Source organism: Mus caroli, chromosome 2 (genome assembly GCF_900094665.2).
Source record: "Mus caroli chromosome 2, CAROLI_EIJ_v1.1, whole genome shotgun sequence".
Taxonomy (NCBI): Eukaryota; Metazoa; Chordata; class Mammalia; order Rodentia; family Muridae; genus Mus; species Mus caroli.
This window is the reverse complement of record NC_034571.1, coordinates 170,613,947-170,633,899: the sequence shown is the minus strand read 5'-3', so window position 1 is coordinate 170,633,899 and position 19,953 is coordinate 170,613,947. Positions and strand designations below refer to the sequence as shown.

The 19,953-nt window shown below is 52.0% G+C and overlaps 1 protein-coding gene across 1 annotated transcript in view; it reads left to right on the top strand.

Moving 5' to 3' along the window:
• The window catches only part of Kcnq2 (potassium voltage-gated channel subfamily Q member 2), a 59,510-nt gene extending 39,563 nt beyond the window's left edge, over positions 1-19,947 (top strand). The window contains exons 12-17 of the mRNA XM_029468670.1: positions 3,712-3,765; positions 7,457-7,680; positions 8,362-8,470; positions 8,944-9,075; positions 13,658-13,781; positions 14,343-19,947. Coding sequence (XP_029324530.1) covers positions 3,712-3,765; positions 7,457-7,680; positions 8,362-8,470; positions 8,944-9,075; positions 13,658-13,781; positions 14,343-15,065 — 1,366 coding nt within the window. The 3' untranslated portion in view covers positions 15,066-19,947. The remainder of the gene's footprint in view (positions 1-3,711; positions 3,766-7,456; positions 7,681-8,361; positions 8,471-8,943; positions 9,076-13,657; positions 13,782-14,342) is intronic.
• The last annotated feature ends 6 nt before the right edge of the window (positions 19,948-19,953 follow it).

The window sequence follows — 19,953 nt, the reverse complement described above, 5'->3', positions numbered from 1 at the left end:
CTGAATTGCAAAGACTGGCACAGCTTCCCAAATCAGCTAAAGGGACAGCCAATGATGGCAAACCCTGGTCACTAAGATTAGCTGAAAAGAGACAGTCTAGTGTAGACATGTGACATGTGAAGGTAAAAGAGCTTCACCTGGCCTTGGAGCGGGTAAAACAGGAGAGGATTGGCAGCCTCACTGTGCCCAGGGGTACCCACTCCAGTTCCTCACTGTCCATCAGGGCTATTCTGGTCTGCCCCTCTGACAGCGCTATTTCCAGTGACCCTGGGGCTGGGAGTCCCTTTGGTTATGGACACCAGNGCTGTGCCCCAGGTGGACCAAGACTGACCTGATGGTGATGGGTCTGGAGGCTTCTTGTCTCGTCTCCACACTGCCCTGACTGTCTGACCCTTGCACCCTGACTGGGATCGAGTTGCCCAGGAGGCTTCTGGCCTCTTGCAGCTCCTCCAGCTTGTTGCCGTAGCTTTAGCATTCTCTGCGTGAGTCTCGTCTCAGCCTTTCTCTCTCTTTCTCTCTTCCTCTTCTGCCCCCATCTGGAAAATCTTGCTGCCCCCAAGTGCTTTAATCACTGTTACTGCCCTTCTTGGGCCCCTTTCTCGTCTGCTCTGTCTTTTGGGATGAGGTGCTGACCCTGAAAGCAGGACTCAAGGTGAGGACCCACGAGGGAGCCCCCTGGCTCTCCGGTATGTTCCGTGGCTCCCCTGCTCTCCGCCCTGCCACTCCTCTGTCTTCCCCGCGTGTCAGTGGCCCCTGCCTGCCTGTACCTCCACACCCTTCCCTAAGGGCTAATGACTACCAACCCAGTCCTTCGAGGACACCCTGCTCCCAAAATGCTCAGTTGAGGCAGCAGATTTGCCATCCCCGGGAAGGGTGTACAGGTCCTTTGCACAGACACTGGGATCTTCAAGGAGGTTGGGGAACCTGGAGAGCTAAATGCTGAGGGAGTGAGGACTAGTTTCTGTCAGTGAGGATTCCCACTCTTTCACTGGGATGTATAACTGCTACCGAGGTAATGGAGGGTGGGGTAGTATCTTTAGCTTCTTCCAGGAGCAGCTAAATCCCCTCTTTAGCACCAAGAACATAGGAAGTGTACAAAAAATTTCTACTTAGGAGACAAAGAGTGGGGTGAGCCTATCCCTGGGCTCTTGTCTAAATGCTAAGTGTGGGGAGGGGAGCAAGCCTGGCTTCCCAGAGTCTTGCTACCCTTGGATTCAGCCAGTCTAGCAGGAGTCAGTGGACATGTTTCTGTCCAGTTCTGGACACAGCTTTGTACTTTCCCTGGCAGGACCAGCTAACATTATCTTTCTGGGCAAGTGGGTAGTGTGAACCCAGGACCTTTCCCCCAGCTACCTAAAGGTACCTTCCTGGTGTGTTGCGCCTCATGATGAAGGTGCATGGGGTGTTTTGTTCCTGAGGACACTTACATGTCTAGGCTGTAAACACTAGGGGCATCTGGGTCAGGGGAGCCGGGACAGGTGGGAGCTCAGGCTTGGGCTTTAACAGTGTTTTCTGTGACTGCAGTTGCTGTGACTGTCCTTTGTGGGCTTGTCGTCTTTCTCACTGTCTCCTACCCTGTGCCTAAAGGAACCCCCTAGCCCTGGCTTTGCCCTTCTTGTCCGTACAGGTCTAGTCTTCTTCACAGATGGAGGTGTCTGTGTGTCTTGGTGCNCATCTGCCCTGTCTGGCCTCAGCCAGTGTCTGTGGGCCAGTCCTCCACTGGGTTTGGCATCCTCATGGGCTGCCCAGTTGGTATCTGCCTGTGATTGAGATTACCCAAGCCTTTGCAGATAAGATATAGCTTCACTTTGCTGATGGGACAGAAAAAAATGGCATCAGAGGGAATAGTCACACCAGCCCAAATTAGAGGTAGGTCCTTGGTACCCACCAATCATGGAAGGCTGTGGAGAGCAGTTTCCTTGCCCCCAGATCTTGTTAGGCTCTCAAGNCATGCTTTCTCAGACAAGAATGACAAGCCACATATGACATTCATTAAAATGGACACAGCTGGAAGTCTCAGTGGCCAGATGTGGTCAGTGGCTACCAAACTAGACAACACAACTATCAGACATGGTTTCTATAGCAGACCTAGGCCTCAGGCCCAGGATTCTCAAGAAGCCATAGAGCTGGGGAACNAAAAGGACATTTGTCAAAGGTGTTGGAAGTGGACCGCCTCTGTCTTTTGTTCCCAGGATGGACTTGGGGGCCGGGGTCCAAGTTGCCAGGTGCTCATTTGCTTAGCAGGCTGTTTAACCCTGGGTCATGTCATGGAGAATGCTCAGATATACTACCCTGTGGTAAGTCAGCAGCAAGCATCCAGCCTTTGTCCCCCATCTCCAGAGTGTCTGAGAAGCCCAAAGCTGCTTGTCTACCTAGAATGTCAAGCCTATGTGNATGCTTGGGCAGAAGTCCTCAGGGTGCTCAACGTCCTGCATGAACAGTTTCAGAATTAGCCTGTCTGGTCAGCATCGTGCTCTCTGGAATCAAGTTCCTATTCTGATTTCTGTTAATGCCAGTTAGAGCAGTGTGTCTTTGTGCCTAAATGGGGAGGCAAGTGCAGTCAGTGACANATAACACGGCNGCTGTGTTTGAAAAAGTGTTTGATGGGGATAATGGACTGCTGGGTACTTTCTTCCTAGGGCTTGTTTGTATCTGATGTGAGATGGTCCTATATGTTGGTTTACTCAGGGACGAAGTTTGTGAAGTGCTATTATAACTATGCAGGAAGAAGGAAGGCCTGGAGGGAAAAAAGATGTGTTTTTGAAATTTTCTCTTTCTCTTTTCTTTTCTTTTTTACTTTTTTTCTTTTTCTTTCTTTCTTTCTTTTTTTTTTCCAAGACGGTTTCTTTGCTTAATCCTGGCTGTCCGGAAACTCCCTCTATAGACCAGGCTGAAGTCTGCTGTCTGTCTGGTCTGTCTGTCTGTCTGTCTGTCTTTCTCTCACCTTCCTTTTTTTCCTTTTTTTTCTTGTTTAACTTAAAACATGCTTTCATGTTCTAATAGAAAACAAATCTCAAGAGTCTGGAAGATTTCTTAGAAAGGGTCACTATTTTCTGGGATTTTGCTAAGGATTTCTGTTAGCCCAGGCCATGGCAAGAAGGTGGACTCGTGGAGTCCCAGATCAGTCCTTCTAAATATGGCTATGTCCCCAAGCCTCTTCTCCTTCTAATTGGGGGCAGCCATTGCCTCCTGAATAAATCAAAGCCCACTACTGACAGATCACAGGCTGGTGTGGCAAACCCTCGCCGCTTGCCAATTGGTTTGTAAAGCTAAACTGCACATTTTCCCCCTCCCTAAAAGGCGCATGCTTTGCAGTGGTCACCTTCCAGACTATTTCCACCCACATCTGGCCTCCTGTANCATCTTGGTTCATGTGTTATTATTATTATTATTTTTGTTGGCATGTGTATAGCAAAAAATAATACATCTCTTAAAACATGAACCCACACTCTGGCTTTGGAAGGAAAGGGTATTTTTGGAGGAAAAACACAGGGATCCTTTTTCTCCAAAAATAGAGAACCGTTTTCTTTCCCAGGCAGCAGAAGACTTTTGCGCGCTCCCCTTTCTTGCTGTCCCTGCTCAGACACAAACACTGCGGCTGGGGGACTGTGAGCCTGAACTCCCTAGGTGGTCACAGTGCCTCAGTTACCTGCTCTCTGTTCCGGTCCTGTCACCCGCCCCCAGGACTAACTATACTCTCCTCATTTCCAGTAAAGGCAGACCGTGCCGAGGGTGCCTGTGTGGATGCTGCCCCGGACACTCTAGGTACCACGCAATGCTCGCACGGACTGACCACGCTGCACGCTCCTGCCCTCCCTGCTTACTAGAGGTTCAGGATGAGCCGGCACAGTGCCCACCCAGCTCCGAGTCCCTTGATGCCTAAACACAGGGCAGAGCTGGGCGCCTGGCCTCTGACTCTAGATGGAGCCCCTCCTGCCAGAGCAGGGGGCTGGCTGGCCAGGGTTACTAATATAGAAACAGTCCAATATCCTTCAGGAAACATTTCCTCTGGGGCCGGCCACTCTGGTACCTCTACTAGGCATTAAGGACCGACCCTTAGCCGGCACCTCACTAAGGGAGGCAGCTCGCTGTGTTCTGGGCTCTTCAGGGCCCCCAAAAGCCAAAGGCCATGTCTCCCCCTTCTGACTTGCAGGCCTGGTTTAGGGAAGACTGGAAACAGGATGCTGAAAGACCTCCTAACCCCTTTGCACCTTGACTACACCCTTCCCTTTCCATTCCCCTGTCTGTTGTCCATGTATGAAGGCATCTGTCCTGCTTGCTCTGGGGCCCCTGCCTCCTGGTTGCCCTCCCATGCCTGTCCCTTTCCTGGCTGGAACAACCCAGCCCTGTTCAGGCAGCGGTGGTGGCCCCCGCATGGGGGAGCCCCCATCATGTGCATGTGTCCAGCCGTGCCGAGCAGCATGCTGTGCATTTGCACCTGTGCATGCTCCATGTCCTTCTCCACTGGGAGAGGGGCTTGAGGGCCACCTCCCCGCCCCATGGGCCTCTCTGCTGGCTCTGTGTGCTGGAGGCGGGTGCTTGTGGGGAGAATGTTGCAGCTGCAGACAGGGAGCTGGGTGTCCGGGCTGCCCTGAGAGGCAGCCTGCTCAGGCCCTGGCTGAAGTTGCCTTGCTTGTCCATAGCATATGTGACCAGGTGCTTCTGGCCACAGGTTGAACCTTTAGGACTAAGAGACTAAGGCCAGGCTGCTTGAAGACCAGAAGNGCTAGGAAGAATGGGCCTGCAGGAGCCCAACTGAAGTCAGCCCTGCCCTCTGTGTTCTTGTGGACTGTCCCTTGGGCATCCTTGGACCAGGCACAGGCTGGGCAGTTGTCTATGGATGCCGGCTCCCTGCATTGCTGAGCCCACGCACTGACTAGGGCAAAGGCCATCTAATGGCTGGTTTCCTTTTGAATTTCACTCTGGAGATTGCGACAGAAAGCAAGAGGCTGGGGTTTGCTTGCTTTCCGGATTCTTCCTGAGCTGACCTCTGGCTGGTGTCATGCCCCTCACATACTGGGTAGTTCTGTTCATGGGCTCTCTTGCTGGGGCTTTAGGGGGAGCTCTGGAGACCTTCCTACCCAATGCTTGCTTTGATCTTGGCTTGGTGGCTTGGGAGTGAGAGGGAGTCCCTTAAGCTCTATTCAGGCCCTAGAGATGTGGAAGACTATAGGGACTCTGTCCTGGCAATGGCAAACCACTTTGTCCCTTTCTCTGTCAGAGCTTCCTTCAGAGGAAGGGACAGTGTGGAGAGTTGCAGACAAAAGAACCAAGACTAAGGGTGGGGGTCTCTTTCCTGGAAGCTACAAATCTGCTGTGGGCTGCATTCCTGTGTAGGGCTAGATTCCAGGCCGGGTTTGCATGGTTGATAACTTCTTCTGGCGACTGTGGAAGAAATTACCACTAGGATGAGAAAGTGGCTGGCTTTGGGTGACCTGCTTGGAGAGACATGCTCAGTCTTTCTTGTTGCAACCCTTTGCAGAGGCCAGGGGTCAGGAGGCAGTAAGAACCTGACTTGCCATCCATCACCAGCCATTGCTCCTCACTCTGCATGACAGCCAGAGTTAAATGTAAACTGATCGTAAGTTGTTGCAACAGTGAATGAGTCCTGGGACCCCCCATCAGGAAGTCAGCTNTTCCTGTGACTTGGTCAACACCAGGCTGCTTAGTGACATCTCATTTCCCTTCCTGAGTACTATTGGGAAATGTGTGCTTCCTCATCCTAGCTTCTACCTCACCTACGCCCAGTGAACTGTGAAAGACCCATTATCTTGAGTCTTCAATAGTTCCTGTGATCGAGTGGCCCATAGGAGGAGAAAAGAACATTTAGAAGCCACAAATCCCTGAATATCCAGTTTTCTTCAGATTCAACTAGAACTTTCTACTTAGAAAGGGGTCAGAAAGTCATGTGGATTCTGGGTGTCCCTGGCCACCACCTGTCTGTTGTGTGACCTCGGGTGTTTTAGTGGCACACAGAAGTCTAGACTCTGGGCTATTTTCCAAAGCCAGCAGATGCCACTGACTCTTGATGCTCCCAGGACATGGGACAGTTTTGAAGCTGCCTCAGTTTCCCTGTGTGGGTTTTGTGTCCCTGGCTTCCTCTTCTTCCTCCTCTTTAGAGAGTCTGACCAGGCACAGATGGTCCAAATGGGTTTGGGAGGACCACCAGCCCCATCCACAGTCCAAGGTGGGTTGACTTAGCACTGTGGCCATCTTCTCTTGTATAGTCAACTCNGTGTTGTATGCGGCTGAACACGTCTCTCTGGCTGGTGGCCCCTCGTGGGACACTGTGGCTGGGTGTGAAGTTCAGTTCTGAGCAATACTGAGCATTGCAACTTCCTTGGAGTTACCCTTAGTACTGCCAGGGGTTGTCATGGGCTGCGTCTGATGATGCCTTGGGAAGTCCTGTGGCTCCTATTTGGCTGAACAAGTGAGTTCCACTTCACAAGAGACTTCCTGCCTTCTACCTCTCAAGCAATGGTGGAATCATCAATGGGAAAAGTGACTGACTGACCTGGACAGAGACACGTTGCCCCCAGAATAAGGGTGGATACCAACCACCCCTTCCTGGAGCAAGCTACTCACAGAGCCTCTGTCTTTTGCTATCTAGATCACAGTGAACCACTGAACTCTGGGGTTAGGAAGAAACATGGGGTGGCAGAGGTCTTAGAACCTTCTAGTTTAGAGACAGGAGCCTAGTGGGAAAGAACATTGGTTAAGGGCTGGCTGTCATCTCTCCATTTCTATAGCCATCATCTGGGGCCAAGGCTTGGGACAACCAGTCCTGTATTAGTCAAAGCCTAGCCTCATAATAACTTCATCTCTGATGTCCACCTAGAAACATCCTAGAGGAGGGNTTTGNATCCCAGAGACCANACAGTATTGAATATAAGCCCCACATAGAGACCAGGCAGTTTCTGGGACTCAGAAAATGCTAGGGATAAGGTAGATCTAGATGCATTCATTGTAGTCCTGATCTCTGATGGTCCTGGGACAGGAGATATAACNATCGTTGGGGCTCTCCAGGGGCAGTTGGAATGGGCAACAGGGGAGGTTGTTAGCTGGACTGGTACACACAAAGGTCCAGAGAAGAGANCCAGTCTCAAGTGTCTGGGGATGTCTAGAAGAATAGACAGACAGCACAGCATAAAGAGGGCCTTGGCACCTTGCGGTGATAGCTAAATAATTTAGGAGTCCTGCCGTTGCCTTCCCAGCTCTGGCCACACCTGTGCGGCTCCTCACCTCTACCCTGTGCTTCACCAGCCACTGCTCCCTGTCCCCAGTGTGGTTGGTTACTCTCTGGACTTGCATATCCTTCCTGGCTTGTGGGCGGGCATCAGCTGCAAAGAGACTTGCAAACTTGACTTTGTTATTTCCAGAGTGATTTCTCTTGCTGTTTTTCTGTGTGTCTGTCTGTCTGCCCGTTCTGTCCGCTGGTCCGTTATCCTGGGAACAGTCAGAAGGTCAGTTTGAAAGATCGTGTCTTCTCCAGCCCCCGAGGCATGGCTGCCAAGGGGAAGGGGTCTCCCCAGGCCCAGACGGTCCGGCGGTCCCCCAGTGCGGATCAGAGTCTTGATGACAGCCCAAGCAAGGTGCCCAAGAGCTGGAGCTTTGGTGACCGCAGCCGCGCACGCCAGGCTTTCCGCATCAAGGGTGCTGCATCCCGGCAGAATTCAGAAGGTGGGTCAGCACAGCATCACCTTCCCCAAGGCTGGTGGCTGATGGGGGAAGGACATCAATACTTGGCTATAGGGCACAAATGGAAATCTCTTGGAGCGGGGAGCTCCCACCTCCTGTTCTCTTAAGTGATGTCATGTAAGACAAACCACTTTAACACATACCATTCACCGGCATCTTNTAATTTCATTACTTGCCATCTCTNCAGGTAATGGAGAAAAAAAAATCCCTCTAGGCACCACCCTGGCTTTCTCTAGTCCAGTACTGGGCTCCATGCCTACTTCCCTCTACCTCCAGTCTGTGCGTGTCACATGATACTGAGCNTCATATGGTCCATGGTGGCCATTTCCACATTGTGCATGGTGTCCCAAAGATCATTTATGTTGTCAAGTGTCATAGCTTTCTTCATTTCTTGGCTGAACAGTGACCACAATGTGGCTACCCATGTATCTGTTGGCAGGGATATCCTTTTAAACTCTCATGCTGTCCAGGCAATAGCTTTTGGAGAAGAACCTGAGAAAGGAGAGCTGAGGAGAGGCCTGAGGGTGGGGGTGGGGGCGCTCCAGTGCATCAAAGGCATTGAAGGGGTATCCTGGGGGAAGCCTGATTGGCCCTTGAGGCTCAGGCTGAGGGTTGTATCCTGTCATGATTGTCTGCTCATAGCCTGTGCTTCCTTCCACCCAGAAGCAAGCCTCCCTGGGGAGGACATCGTAGAGGACAACAAGAGCTGTAACTGCGAGTTTGTGACTGAAGATCTTACCCCTGGCCTCAAAGTTAGCATCAGAGCTGTGTGGTAAGGGAGCCCTGCTCAATCTGCACGAGAAGGCCATGTTCAGTGGCCTCACGGGGTCTTGCCAAGTCACCAAAGGCTGTAGCTACGGGGAAAGCACAAGGAGTCTAAAGGAGGACCTCTACTCACCCCAGCTTCTGTACCTGTCAGCTTGTTCCCAGAGGCTCAGGGAGCCCTGAGAGAGCTGACTAGACCTGAGAACTCCTGACTGTATGGATGAAATGGGGGACATGGGCAGGGGGTGTTTTCAGACAATCAACAACTGTCCCATACCAGTGGTTCCAAGGAGGATGGGACCTGTCTTAAGCTTGAGCACCAAGGGGCAAGGTGAATGGGTGGCCCAGTTGAGAATGGATACTATTTCCTATGGACAGTGGTCTTGGAGNTGCTCTGAGGGTAACAGGCAGGGGGATATGGGAACTGGCCCCTGGCGGAATAGCCTCTGTCTGGAACTCATGATCTGTCCATCCCTGCAGTGTTATGCGGTTCTTGGTATCTAAGCGAAAGTTCAAAGAGAGTCTGCGCCCATATGATGTGATGGACGTCATCGAACAGTACTCGGCTGGACACTTGGATATGTTGTCCCGCATCAAGAGCCTGCAGTCCAGGCAAGAGCCCCTGCCTGTCCAGTCTGGGCATGAACAGGGCCCTCCGGGACAAAACCAGGCATGGCACAAGGGGCACCAAGGGCTGGGTGACAGGTGTGCAGAACAGGGCCAGTACCAGCTTTGGAGGTCTCTTCCCACCTTGTTGGCTTCTTGTTGCTTTCTGCTGTGTTTCCACACTGTCTGTTTTTAGTATTTTTTCTGCTCCCTCTTTTCTCTTCCACTCACCCGCACTGTGGTGGCAAGTGTGTCTATGTGCGTGTCTACATGTACATGTGTATACACATGTGTGAATGTGTATAGGTGTGGGCATCTGAATATACTCATGTGTATGCTCAAGTGCATGCATGTGTGCAAATGTGCATATGATGTATGGGTGTATGCATGAAGCAGCATGTNCTGTGCTGTGTATGTGCCTATGTGTGTTCGTGTATGTGTATGCATGTGTGTGGTATGCATATACATGCTGATAAGGGAGAGTTTTTGTGACAAGATGAAAACAGGGCTTCTGTGGGCCCTGCTAGGCCCACAAAGACCCTGGAAGTATTCCTCCCAGATCTAATCATTTGTTCCCTCATGGTGGGGTTATACTTTCTGAGTAGGAAGCACATCAAAGCAATGACTGGGTTATCTGTGTGTGAGAATAGCTCATTCCAGAAGTTACACATACATGCATTGTATACCCATGAGTAAGACCACACACACACACACACACACACACACACACACACACACACACGCACGCACTCAACATGTACAGGTGTATACAAACAGACCCATGTCCATGGTTGTCTGAACCCACCCTCAACAGCTCACAGGAACATATCCTCAGATGCACAACACACATGAGTGTGCGTTCCCCAATTGCTGACGTATACAGGTATGTGCACAGCCTATGTTCACAACTCTTGCAGCTTGTCCCCACCTCCCATGTTCCTGGCACATACCTTTAGCCACAGACATCATTCACACATGTGAGCATTTGTGACCCCTGTGAGAGCCTATCTCTTAAGGTGGGACACACCCTGCTTTTAAAGCCTGGAAGTGGATCATGGATTTTGGTTAGGCAGAGGGTAAGGACAAAAGAGACAGCCTGGGGGACTCACAGAAAGTTACAGCAATGGCCAACGTCAGGGGCAGGGCTTCTTGTCTATGAGCTGCTCTCATAAGTGAAGGCCAGAGAAATGGAGTGCAGCTCAAGCCGGAGCCTCTCACTGGCTTCCCAGGAGCAGATGCGGTGCCTGTGCTGTCTGTGGGTGAGTGAGAATCCCTAGCCTCTAGCTTAGCCCCGTGTCCATCCCCACAACTCTTTGCTCTACAGCCTCCCTCCCTCCACAGTTCCCTTTTCCTTCTCGTTCTGTCTGGGAAACAGACAAAACAGACTGCTAATGAGGATTCATGCTTCTGGCCTCTAGTGCAGGGTCCTGTTGCTCTGAAGCTGCAGAGCTCCTTTGTGGGACTTAATTCTCAGCATCAAGCCGTCCCATGTTCTACCTGAGGTCTCTTGGGCAGGCTGGACAGTGCTTGGGATATGGGGAGAGCTTGGCAGGTGTGAGGGCCAGAGTGTGGGTCCACTGTTCTTTTTTTCAGAAGAATTGCTGTTGTCAAGTTCCTTGTTTCTATGCATGCCCGGCAACTCGCCTTGAGTTGTTTACGATGTGTTCTGCTGGTGTCTCTCTTCTTGTTTACGCTGCCAGGATAGATATGATTGTGGGCCCCCCACCCCCTTCAACTCCCCGGCACAAGAAGTACCCTACCAAAGGACCCACGGCCCCTTCGAGAGAGTCACCCCAGTACTCACCTAGGTTAGGCTGCACTGCCTCCTCCCGCCCTGTCTGTGAATGGCCAGCCCCTTTGCTCTAGGCCGCATGATGGCAGCACCTCCCATTCTTCTTTCCACAAGACAGGGCACATTCAGGTTCTCTCTCTTCCTAAAGGGCATGTTAGGGAAAAGGCTACTCCTTGCCAGGGCTGGTAGGCAGTACCTTGAGTCCTCCATCTACAGGAACTGCCTTCCCCTGGATTTCTCCATGACGTCTGCTAAGGCTGCTGAAGCAGAGGACCTCAGTGGATGTGGCACTGTGAGCTTGACCAGCTAAGGCCCTTCACACCTGCTCATTCCTGGGGTGACCATCATGTCATGTCCATGGCCCTGACCTTGGCTCTGTGTAGATAAAAGCAGATGGGGATGCTTCCCTGGTCCCCTTCCTTATATGTGAGATGCACCTGCCAGAAGAATATATGAAGTCTCAGGATGTAGCTGAGTGGTAGAGCACTCCTCTGTGCTTACCTGGCCTAGGGTAACACACCAGACATGTGTAAGGCCCTAGGTTCAATTCTCAGCATTGCCAGAAATAAATGAGAAAATCTCCACAGGACTCCCAGCACCACACTGACTGTCATTTCTGGTGTCATTTCAAGTTGCCATCACCATCATTGATGTCATTGATTTAAAAAAAAAGATGACAGCTCACTTTACCCTGCCCCTCAGCTGATTGACAGATGGCAGATTGGGGCCAGAAAGCACTCAGATGGCAAAAGGCAGCTTTGACATGGTTAATACAGGCTTCACGGTCTTCTGGCTACCCTGGGACCACTCACAATTCTCTGTGTCCCTCTGGCAGACCTGATGGTCCAGGAAAAGTGAACCTCTCATGAGCATGCACAGGGAAGGCAGGCAGACACTTCCCCGTCTGTCAGCTGGGGACAGAAGCTGGGAAGCTCAGAGAATTTGAAAAATTGGAACTGACAGGTATAGCATCTGTCCACTCCTTGAGCCAGGGTTGCTGTTCATAAGGTCAAAGGTCAATATGATGAGTGTATTAGTTCATGAGGGAGGGACCCTGAGGGAGCAGGTAGGGAACAGCTCGTGGTCAGGTGACATCCAGACGAAGAGTGGGCTATCTGCCAGTAAGACTGAGGCCTGTTTAGTCCCCTGGGTCTTGCTGCTAGTTATGGCAACTAGCCATCCAGGCCATGAGCTGGGAAAGCCCCTCACATCTCAGAACCCCCTCAGCCTCCTCCTATGTTGCAGCTACAGACACACAGGAAAGGTCTTAACCCAANAGGTGAGAAACNTCTGGGGGATTAAATCTGGTGCCCCAGCCTGAACCTCAGGGAAGGAAGTTGTACAAGATTCTTAGAGGACTCTTGCCTGCTACCTTGAAGCAACTTGAGGCCCACCCTGAGATCCATCAGGCAGACGGCTCGTCATNTGGCAGGAGTGAAGGGGCTGTGCATCTGTGCCTGGACCGTGTGGACATTGGGACATCAGGGAACCTGTTCCCTTACCATTGCCACTGACATCTGCTTGGAGCCAGAAGGTCCCTCCTGCCATCCCTCCCACCCTCTTTTGCATGAGCCCAGCATGAGCCCAGTGGAGCATGCAGAGGCTGCCCCTGGCTGATCAAGCCTGAACCTTCCTCTGGAGTTGCCACAGAAGCAGGCAGGGCAACCCAGTTTGTAGAAAGTAAGGGGGGGTAACCTGCTGACACGTACCTGCTGGAGTGTGTTTTGTGTGTGAGCCACACGGTTCAGCTCTAGGGCCCTCGCTCAGGCATACTCTGGGTGCGTAGGGCCTATGGACTCTATACAGGTTCTTTATTTTTAAGCCGCCTGCAGATCCCAGCCCAAGCTCACTCTTGTGACACTCACCAGCCCTGCCACAGCCCTATATTCCTGCATAACAGGTCATGGATCTGCTGGTGCCACACTGGGCAGATAGGAACCCAATCCTTCCCTTGGTATTATAGCATCTTTACTGATCTTCTCAGTTGAGTTTCTCATCTTGCACAACACTTACAAGTGCACACCCTCTCTCACATGGGTGTGAGCGTGCCCCCATATGTGAGCACACATGCATTANACTGGCATGCATCAGCACACTCATGTGCATGTATCCCACCCACACACCTCGATCCCACAAAGACCTGTTGGCAGCACTCATCTCTCCCCTGGTTGTACCTTGGCAGTTTCCTATGTGGCCTTTGTCTCCTTCTCCCTTGTCCTGATGCATGGAGCTGACACTCTCACTGCTTCTGTTGTCCTTGCTGCACACATTTAACACTATCCCTATCATACCCGTTGGGGTCCAAGGAACTCCGTGGCACATTAATGTTGGAGTAAAGCTGTCTGGGAGTGGGTACTTGGGTAAAGACACAACCTCTCCTACTCTGATCCCTTGGCTGGATGCCCACCAACCACCTCTGATCCCCTGGATCTCAGTTTGCTGTGACACCAGTCAAGGCCTGGGAAGAGCTATGAGGCAGGACTGATGAGGGTAGAGCCGTGCTAGGGAAGAGCGGGGAGTGGGCCCTGGGGAGATTTTTCCCTTTACTCCTTGTTAATGTGCCAGATCCCACGGGAATGGAACAGATAGGAAACAGGACCCAAGGTGTCAGGAGGCGGCCTGAGATTACGAGGCACCAGTGTCCATCTGCCTGGCACCTACTGCCCCCCGGTCGGCTCTGGACGGGGCTTGGAGCCCAGATCTGGGGGGCTGTGGGTTAGCCCAGGAAGAAGGGGCAAGGGCCTAGTCACACCCTCTCAAACTCATATTTGGGGGCTGGGTCTCTATTCCCGCTAGAGTGGACCAGATTGTGGGGCGGGGCCCAACAATAACGGACAAGGACCGCACCAAAGGCCCAGCGGAGACGGAGCTGCCCGAAGACCCCAGCATGATGGGACGGCTTGGGAAGGTGGAGAAACAGGTGGGAGAGGCTTGGGAGGGGAATGGCCTCTGCTGTCTCCCAGTCTTATTTTGTTAGTCTATGGTAGCTGAGCAACCCAGGCATAAGGGTAGATGCAGCAGGAGGTGCAGAGTTGTGTGGAATGCCCCTTGATCCCCTATGAAATCCTGTGATCTTCCACTCTTCCTCTTCTCATAGTCAGTATCTGGAGATTGGAAATTCCTAAGAGGGGTAACTGTTGGTCATGATATGCACTGGAGAGTCCTTCAGCAGGGGCAACCACTGCAGAACTTGCCAGAAGTTGTACATGGCCTATTTCTTCACCCTCTTTTCCTTTCCCAATATCCACCCCCCCCCCATTCTCCTGGAAATGGATCCTTAGGGGCNACCACAGGAGACCCTTCTGTGAGCTGGCCTGAGCTCAGGCACACACTGACCAGTAAGCTCAGCATTTGAGCTGTTGGAGTCTGGGGTAGAGAAAGGGCAGCTCTGGGGTCCCTTCCTCTGCCCCCTTTCACCTGGGTACACCCTGGGTCTTCTCCTCAAAAGCCCAGCCCAGCCCAGCAGCTGCCATTCTTACAGGTCTTGTCCATGGAAAAGAAGCTCGACTTCCTGGTGAGCATCTATACACAGAGAATGGGCATCCCACCAGCAGAGACAGAGGCCTATTTTGGGGCCAAGGAGNCTGAGCCGGCACCACCCTACCACAGCCCAGAGGACAGCCGTGACCATGCAGACAAGCATGGCTGTATCATTAAGATCGTCCGCTCCACCAGCTCTACGGGACAGAGGAACTACGCGGCACCCCCAGCCATCCCCCCTGCCCAGTGTCCTCCCTCCACCTCGTGGCAGCAGAGCCACCAGCGCCATGGCACCTCCCCTGTGGGAGACCATGGCTCACTGGTACGCATCCCACCACCCCCTGCNCATGAGCGGTCGCTGTCTGCCTACGGCGGGGGCAACAGAGCCAGTACCGAGTTCTTGAGGCTGGAGGGCACCCCAGCCTGCAGGCCCTCTGAGGCTGCCCTGCGGGATAGCGACACGTCCATCTCCATCCCTTCAGTGGACCATGAGGAGCTGGAGCGCTCCTTCAGCGGCTTCAGTATCTCCCAGTCCAAGGAGAACCTGGATGCCCTGGGCAGCTGTTATGCAGCTGTGGCACCATGCGCCAAGGTCAGGCCCTACATTGCAGAGGGAGAATCTGACACAGACTCAGACCTCTGCACACCATGTGGGCCTCCCCCACGCTCTGCNACTGGTGAGGGCCCCTTTGGAGATGTGGCTTGGGCAGGGCCCAGGAAATGAGTCTGGGCTGGGCTGCTGGCCCCATGCCACACCCACTCTTGTTCAGTTTTAGAACTGGAGTTCCAGGGCCTTTCTTAAAGTGACAGAGTGACATAGAGTAGTGTGGGTTGTAAGGATGCTCATGGGATCTGGCTCTCAGGGTTCATGTGGAGTGGGGATGAGGCAGGGCTCCTTAGCACACACAGTAACATTTTATAGAAGTTCTTTTCCAACCAGGAGAGGGAGGTTGAGGCCGGGCCCTGGGGGCCCTGGGAGCTACCTATGGCAGCAAAGCTAGCCCTACCTAGTCTTCTTGGGGGACATATTGCCCTGTGAGTGAGGAGGGACAGCATGATGGTTAGCACCTGTGAGTGGGGGTGTGGCTGGGAGCAAGTACACAGGACATAGTGGCAAAACAGGCATGTCTCCTGCTGATGGCCAGACCTGGAGCCTGTGGGTCTCTCAATTTAGGCTGGAAGTTCAGAGGTATAGTAGGTTGCTGGAAATGGCCCACTCTCACACCTGACTGCTTATCCCTCTATCCCTGACTGCCCCAGTAAAGCATTACCAGGCCCACTGTTTGCGTGTGGTTGGGTAATGCCCCTCATCTGTGAGTACCTAGCTAGAGAGCTGCCAACATCTTCCTCCCTCTTCCAGGTTGTGTGGATCTTTCCGTGGGAGCCATCCTTAGGTCAGAACCCTTTTCCTGGAGCTGAGGAAGGGGTGAGGCCTTAGGGACCAATCTGGAGCTTAGAATTGATCCTTAGACTCTCCTGACTTCCACCTCTTAGGGGAAGACTCAACTCACAGCCTTTTCTGTAAAGGTTTCTTCAGCAGGTTCTGGCTGGCTCATCCCTGGCACTGTAGCCCAGGAGGTATGAGTTGACACTTCATGGCCTCTGCTCTTTCCTGGTGTGGCACTGGCCTCCAGGCTGTGGCCAGCACTTCAAGAGAACCACCAGATAAGCAGACCAGCATTGTCCTTAGCCAGGACACCTCCTTGCCTGCTGCCCACTTGGCTCTACAGATTCAGGCAGAGCTAAATGACGTCTTCAAACTGCCAGCTCTTTCTACACGAGAGCGTGGCCTTTGAGCCTGGTCAAGGATCCTTCCCACAGAAGCTGGCCATCCAGTCACTAATAGGTCCCTGGTCTGTGGCCCCTGGNTGTTTGAGGAATTAGGACACCTTGTCCTCTACTCNGGTGAGGAGTAATCTCTGTCCATCATGTGAGTGGGCATCTTGGACCATCTAGCATTCAGCTGTAGAGGGAGACAAGGTAGAATAGAACCCTCAGTTGCGGCCCCATAATATCTGGCCCAGAGGTGCCCAGCATTGAATGATAACATTTTGGGGTGGGGCCCCCAGACTTACTTGCTCTCAGCTTTCCTGGTCACTGAGGGCAAGTGGTATAGAGCTTGTGCCTGGGCAGAGCTCTATCTATTTCTTTCACCCTTTTGAAAAGTGTATTCTGGGAGGGGTAGAGGCAGTGGGGGGAGGGCTGTGCTCAGCAGGACGTACCCCATCCCTGAGGAGAGCTTGAGTCATGTCTCTGCCAGGGACCTGGGTATTTGGAGAGCTATGTCTGTTGTCTGCTGTAACCTTCATGTCCTCCCTGTCAGGGCTACTAGGATCTCACCTCAGGGTGCCTCTGTTAGGATCCAAGTGTGGAGCCTGTCTATGTTTGTTCCAATATGTACANATTGGTTCTCTAAGGCAGTGCTATAGTCAAGAACTTCTTGGTATGAGAGGTGTATACAGGAAGAATAGCTATACACTCAAGAGTCTTCTCTTGGTGAGTTGAGCCTGGGTCTGCGCTCCTCCATCTCTGTGTCAGGACAGGAAGAGTCTAGAGCAGAGGGACAAACACATCTGCCTGGACAAACCAACAGCCAGAGCACTCCTTCCTTAGACCTGGACAGACCACAGCTATCTCAGCCTCAGGGGATGTGGGAGAGGTTTTATCTGCCCTACATGCTCCATACAGCATGTCTTGTTTCATACGTGGCTCCAAGTCCTGTCCCCAGAGCTGCCACAGATACCAGAGCCTGGTGTGCCCTGAGCTGGGGNTTTGTGGGATGAAGTAGGTGAATAGACACCCCCTTCCCAGAAACCCTAGACACACAGAATTTATCAGAAGTCCTTCCTTACAGCAAGAACGAGATGAGGAGGCATGACTTCTCTGCAAATGAGGAACACTGGTCAAGTCTGCCATGTTGGCTACACAGAGGAAGGGAGTCNATCTCAAGGGGTGACATAGAAGCCCTGATGTGAGAGATGATGGAGCCCTTTCTTAGGGACAGATCCATGCTTAAACAACACAAATGTCCACTGCCTTGGCATCCCCACCCGCAAAGAAGCAAGACAGGATGGAGGCCAAAGGCTCCTACAAGAAATCTGTGCACTTTCTTGGGTGCACATGTGACCAAGTATGGCTGAAGGCCAATGGCTGCCCCATGGCAAAANTTTCCTCAGAAAACGTTTGTCCTAACACATTCCCTCACATGCCCACCAACACATGCCCATCCACTAGACACACATGTATATTCTCATAAGTGCACACCAAAATTTATCACATTTTCATATGCACACACAAGTATACATACGACAGGTGTACTTTCAAACATGTATTGCTTATTATACACGTGCAAGCTCACACACAGTTTGTCAGACCACACATAACAGGTATACATACACACATGAACACACATACAAACATATAGGCTTATAGGTTACATCCTATTCCACATTTGCACATACAGCAGGTACCCATTTTTATACCTGAATATTTACATATATGAACACATATGTATGAGTAACCTGTATGTATAATGTACACACACATGTAGGCTGTCTCTCTCTCTCTCTGTCTACACACACACACACACNNCACTTTTTCTCTTGTGTCTTCCTGATGGAAGCTGCCTAGGCAGGGTGCACANGAATTAATGGTGAATGTTCTAAAATGGTGAACACTGACTGGGGTCGGAGTCCTGGTTATCTAGGACTTCTGAGCAACAGTGGTAGAGAGTCCACCTAGAGATCATTGAGTTCCCACACTGCCCTCTCCCTGGACTAAGTGGTGACTGGCTGCAGGTACTGAGGGTGTGGCTAGGTCAGGGTGAGGGTAGTTCTAGTTCGTACTGAGGTCCAGACCAGTCTTTGCCTTGGGTTAATCTTGGTATTGGCCATTTCCCAGTGTCCTCCTGTACANATGCCGGCCTTGTTGTGCCAGGCTGTGATTGGCATTTCCTGGCTTGAGTTCCTGTCCCTTTTGATTGTGGCCTCTGGAAAGCACACTCTTGTCTAACAGGGCCAAAATACCTGGGCTGAGAGCCCATCTGCTGTCTTACCTGTGGTCTTGGCAGATCAGGTGTCCATTTGAGGTCATAAGTTAGCTCCTGGTTATGCTCTCANGTTTAGGGCCCTCACTGGAAAGCCCCATTTAGAAGCTGGGGAGTCACTAGACACTACATGGGCCTCCTCCTCGGAGACACTCTGAACTGTAGTCATCCTCAGATCCTAGACACAGGAGATATACATCCAGGACCACCTTCCACCTTTAATTCACTGGTTTAAGGTTCTTTCTCCCCTCGAGCTGGTGGCTCAAGATTCAGAATGTNGAAGAGGGGGCCACCCTGCCTTCTGCCTCCCCTACTGGATTTATCCTATATCAGGGGCACTGTGAAGAACACCCTTGCTTTTTGTAAAAAGAGTTGAGCCCAGAGAGGTCTTCAGACTTTCCCCCAGATGTCAGACTCTGGGACGGGGATGCTGTTCTGACACACGNCAGCTGTGTCTTTCAGCTGTAAGCAGTGCACAGAGTAGAGGCTAATTCACTTGTCCATGACTCACACCCCAACATCTGAAGGACAACATTTATGCCTTTCCCTGAGGGAGGCCACACCCTCTTGAAATAAACATGAAAAATGTTGTTTGAACAGTGGGGCCCACTGTATGGGGGCTCAGAGGTGTCTGGCACACCTTGTATCCCAACAGGGTAGATCAGATTTAAGAGTAGATAATCTATACAGGGTACCCCTGAAGTCCAGGCTCACATGGCTGTAATCAGATACTGATGTGGCATCTGCTGCCCTGGAGCAGAGAGGTCAGCCCTCTCCCCTGAGACCTCCAAGGGCACAGGATGTAGGGTTTGGGGAAAGAAGTCCAGGAAATGTCTGCAGGCAAGTCTGTCTGGCTGTCCTAGGCTCCTGCTGTGTCCCAGCTGAGCTAAGGGGGTAAGAGCTTCTNNGAGGAGGTGTTAAGATGGCAATGAAGATTTCTAGAGGAGACCCAGGTGCCTCTTCCTTCTGAGGAATCTTCATGTGTGCTCAGCACATGCCCTGGGGCCTAGGGGGCCCAGTGTCCCTGGAAGTGAACAAATTTGGGCCACAGTTGGCTGAATTTTGCTTGTCTGTGAGGTAGTTCCGGCAATATGCCTTGGGAGGGGCACCAGGAAATGGGGTAGAGAAAAAGGCTTAGACCCTAGGAAGGAGGCCCACCAAANATCCAGAGATGCCTGGGTTTTATGTTCGTTCAGANCTCTGTCTGTGATGCTGGCGTTGGTGCCCTAGCTGACAAAGGAATCTGGGTCTGTCCCACGACCCATCCTGAAGTTCCCCTGGTGTCGAACCCTCTGTCAGAGAAGGGATAGTCTCTAGGCTGTGTTTCTGGGACTCTCAGGCAGGAGTGCACATCGCTAGTACCGCACATCCAACCGGGACTGGCTTTTACAGAGTTGTTGCCTTAATGTATGTTGAGGGACATTCACCAAGGTCACCCCTGCCTCTGCCTGATACAGACACTGGACTCCATCTCCAGGTCCTGCGACTGGAGAGGAGTGCTGGCATGACGAGCTGTCACTAGTAGTCCCACGTGGAGGGGCTCAAAGCTGTGACCCCTTTGACGTCA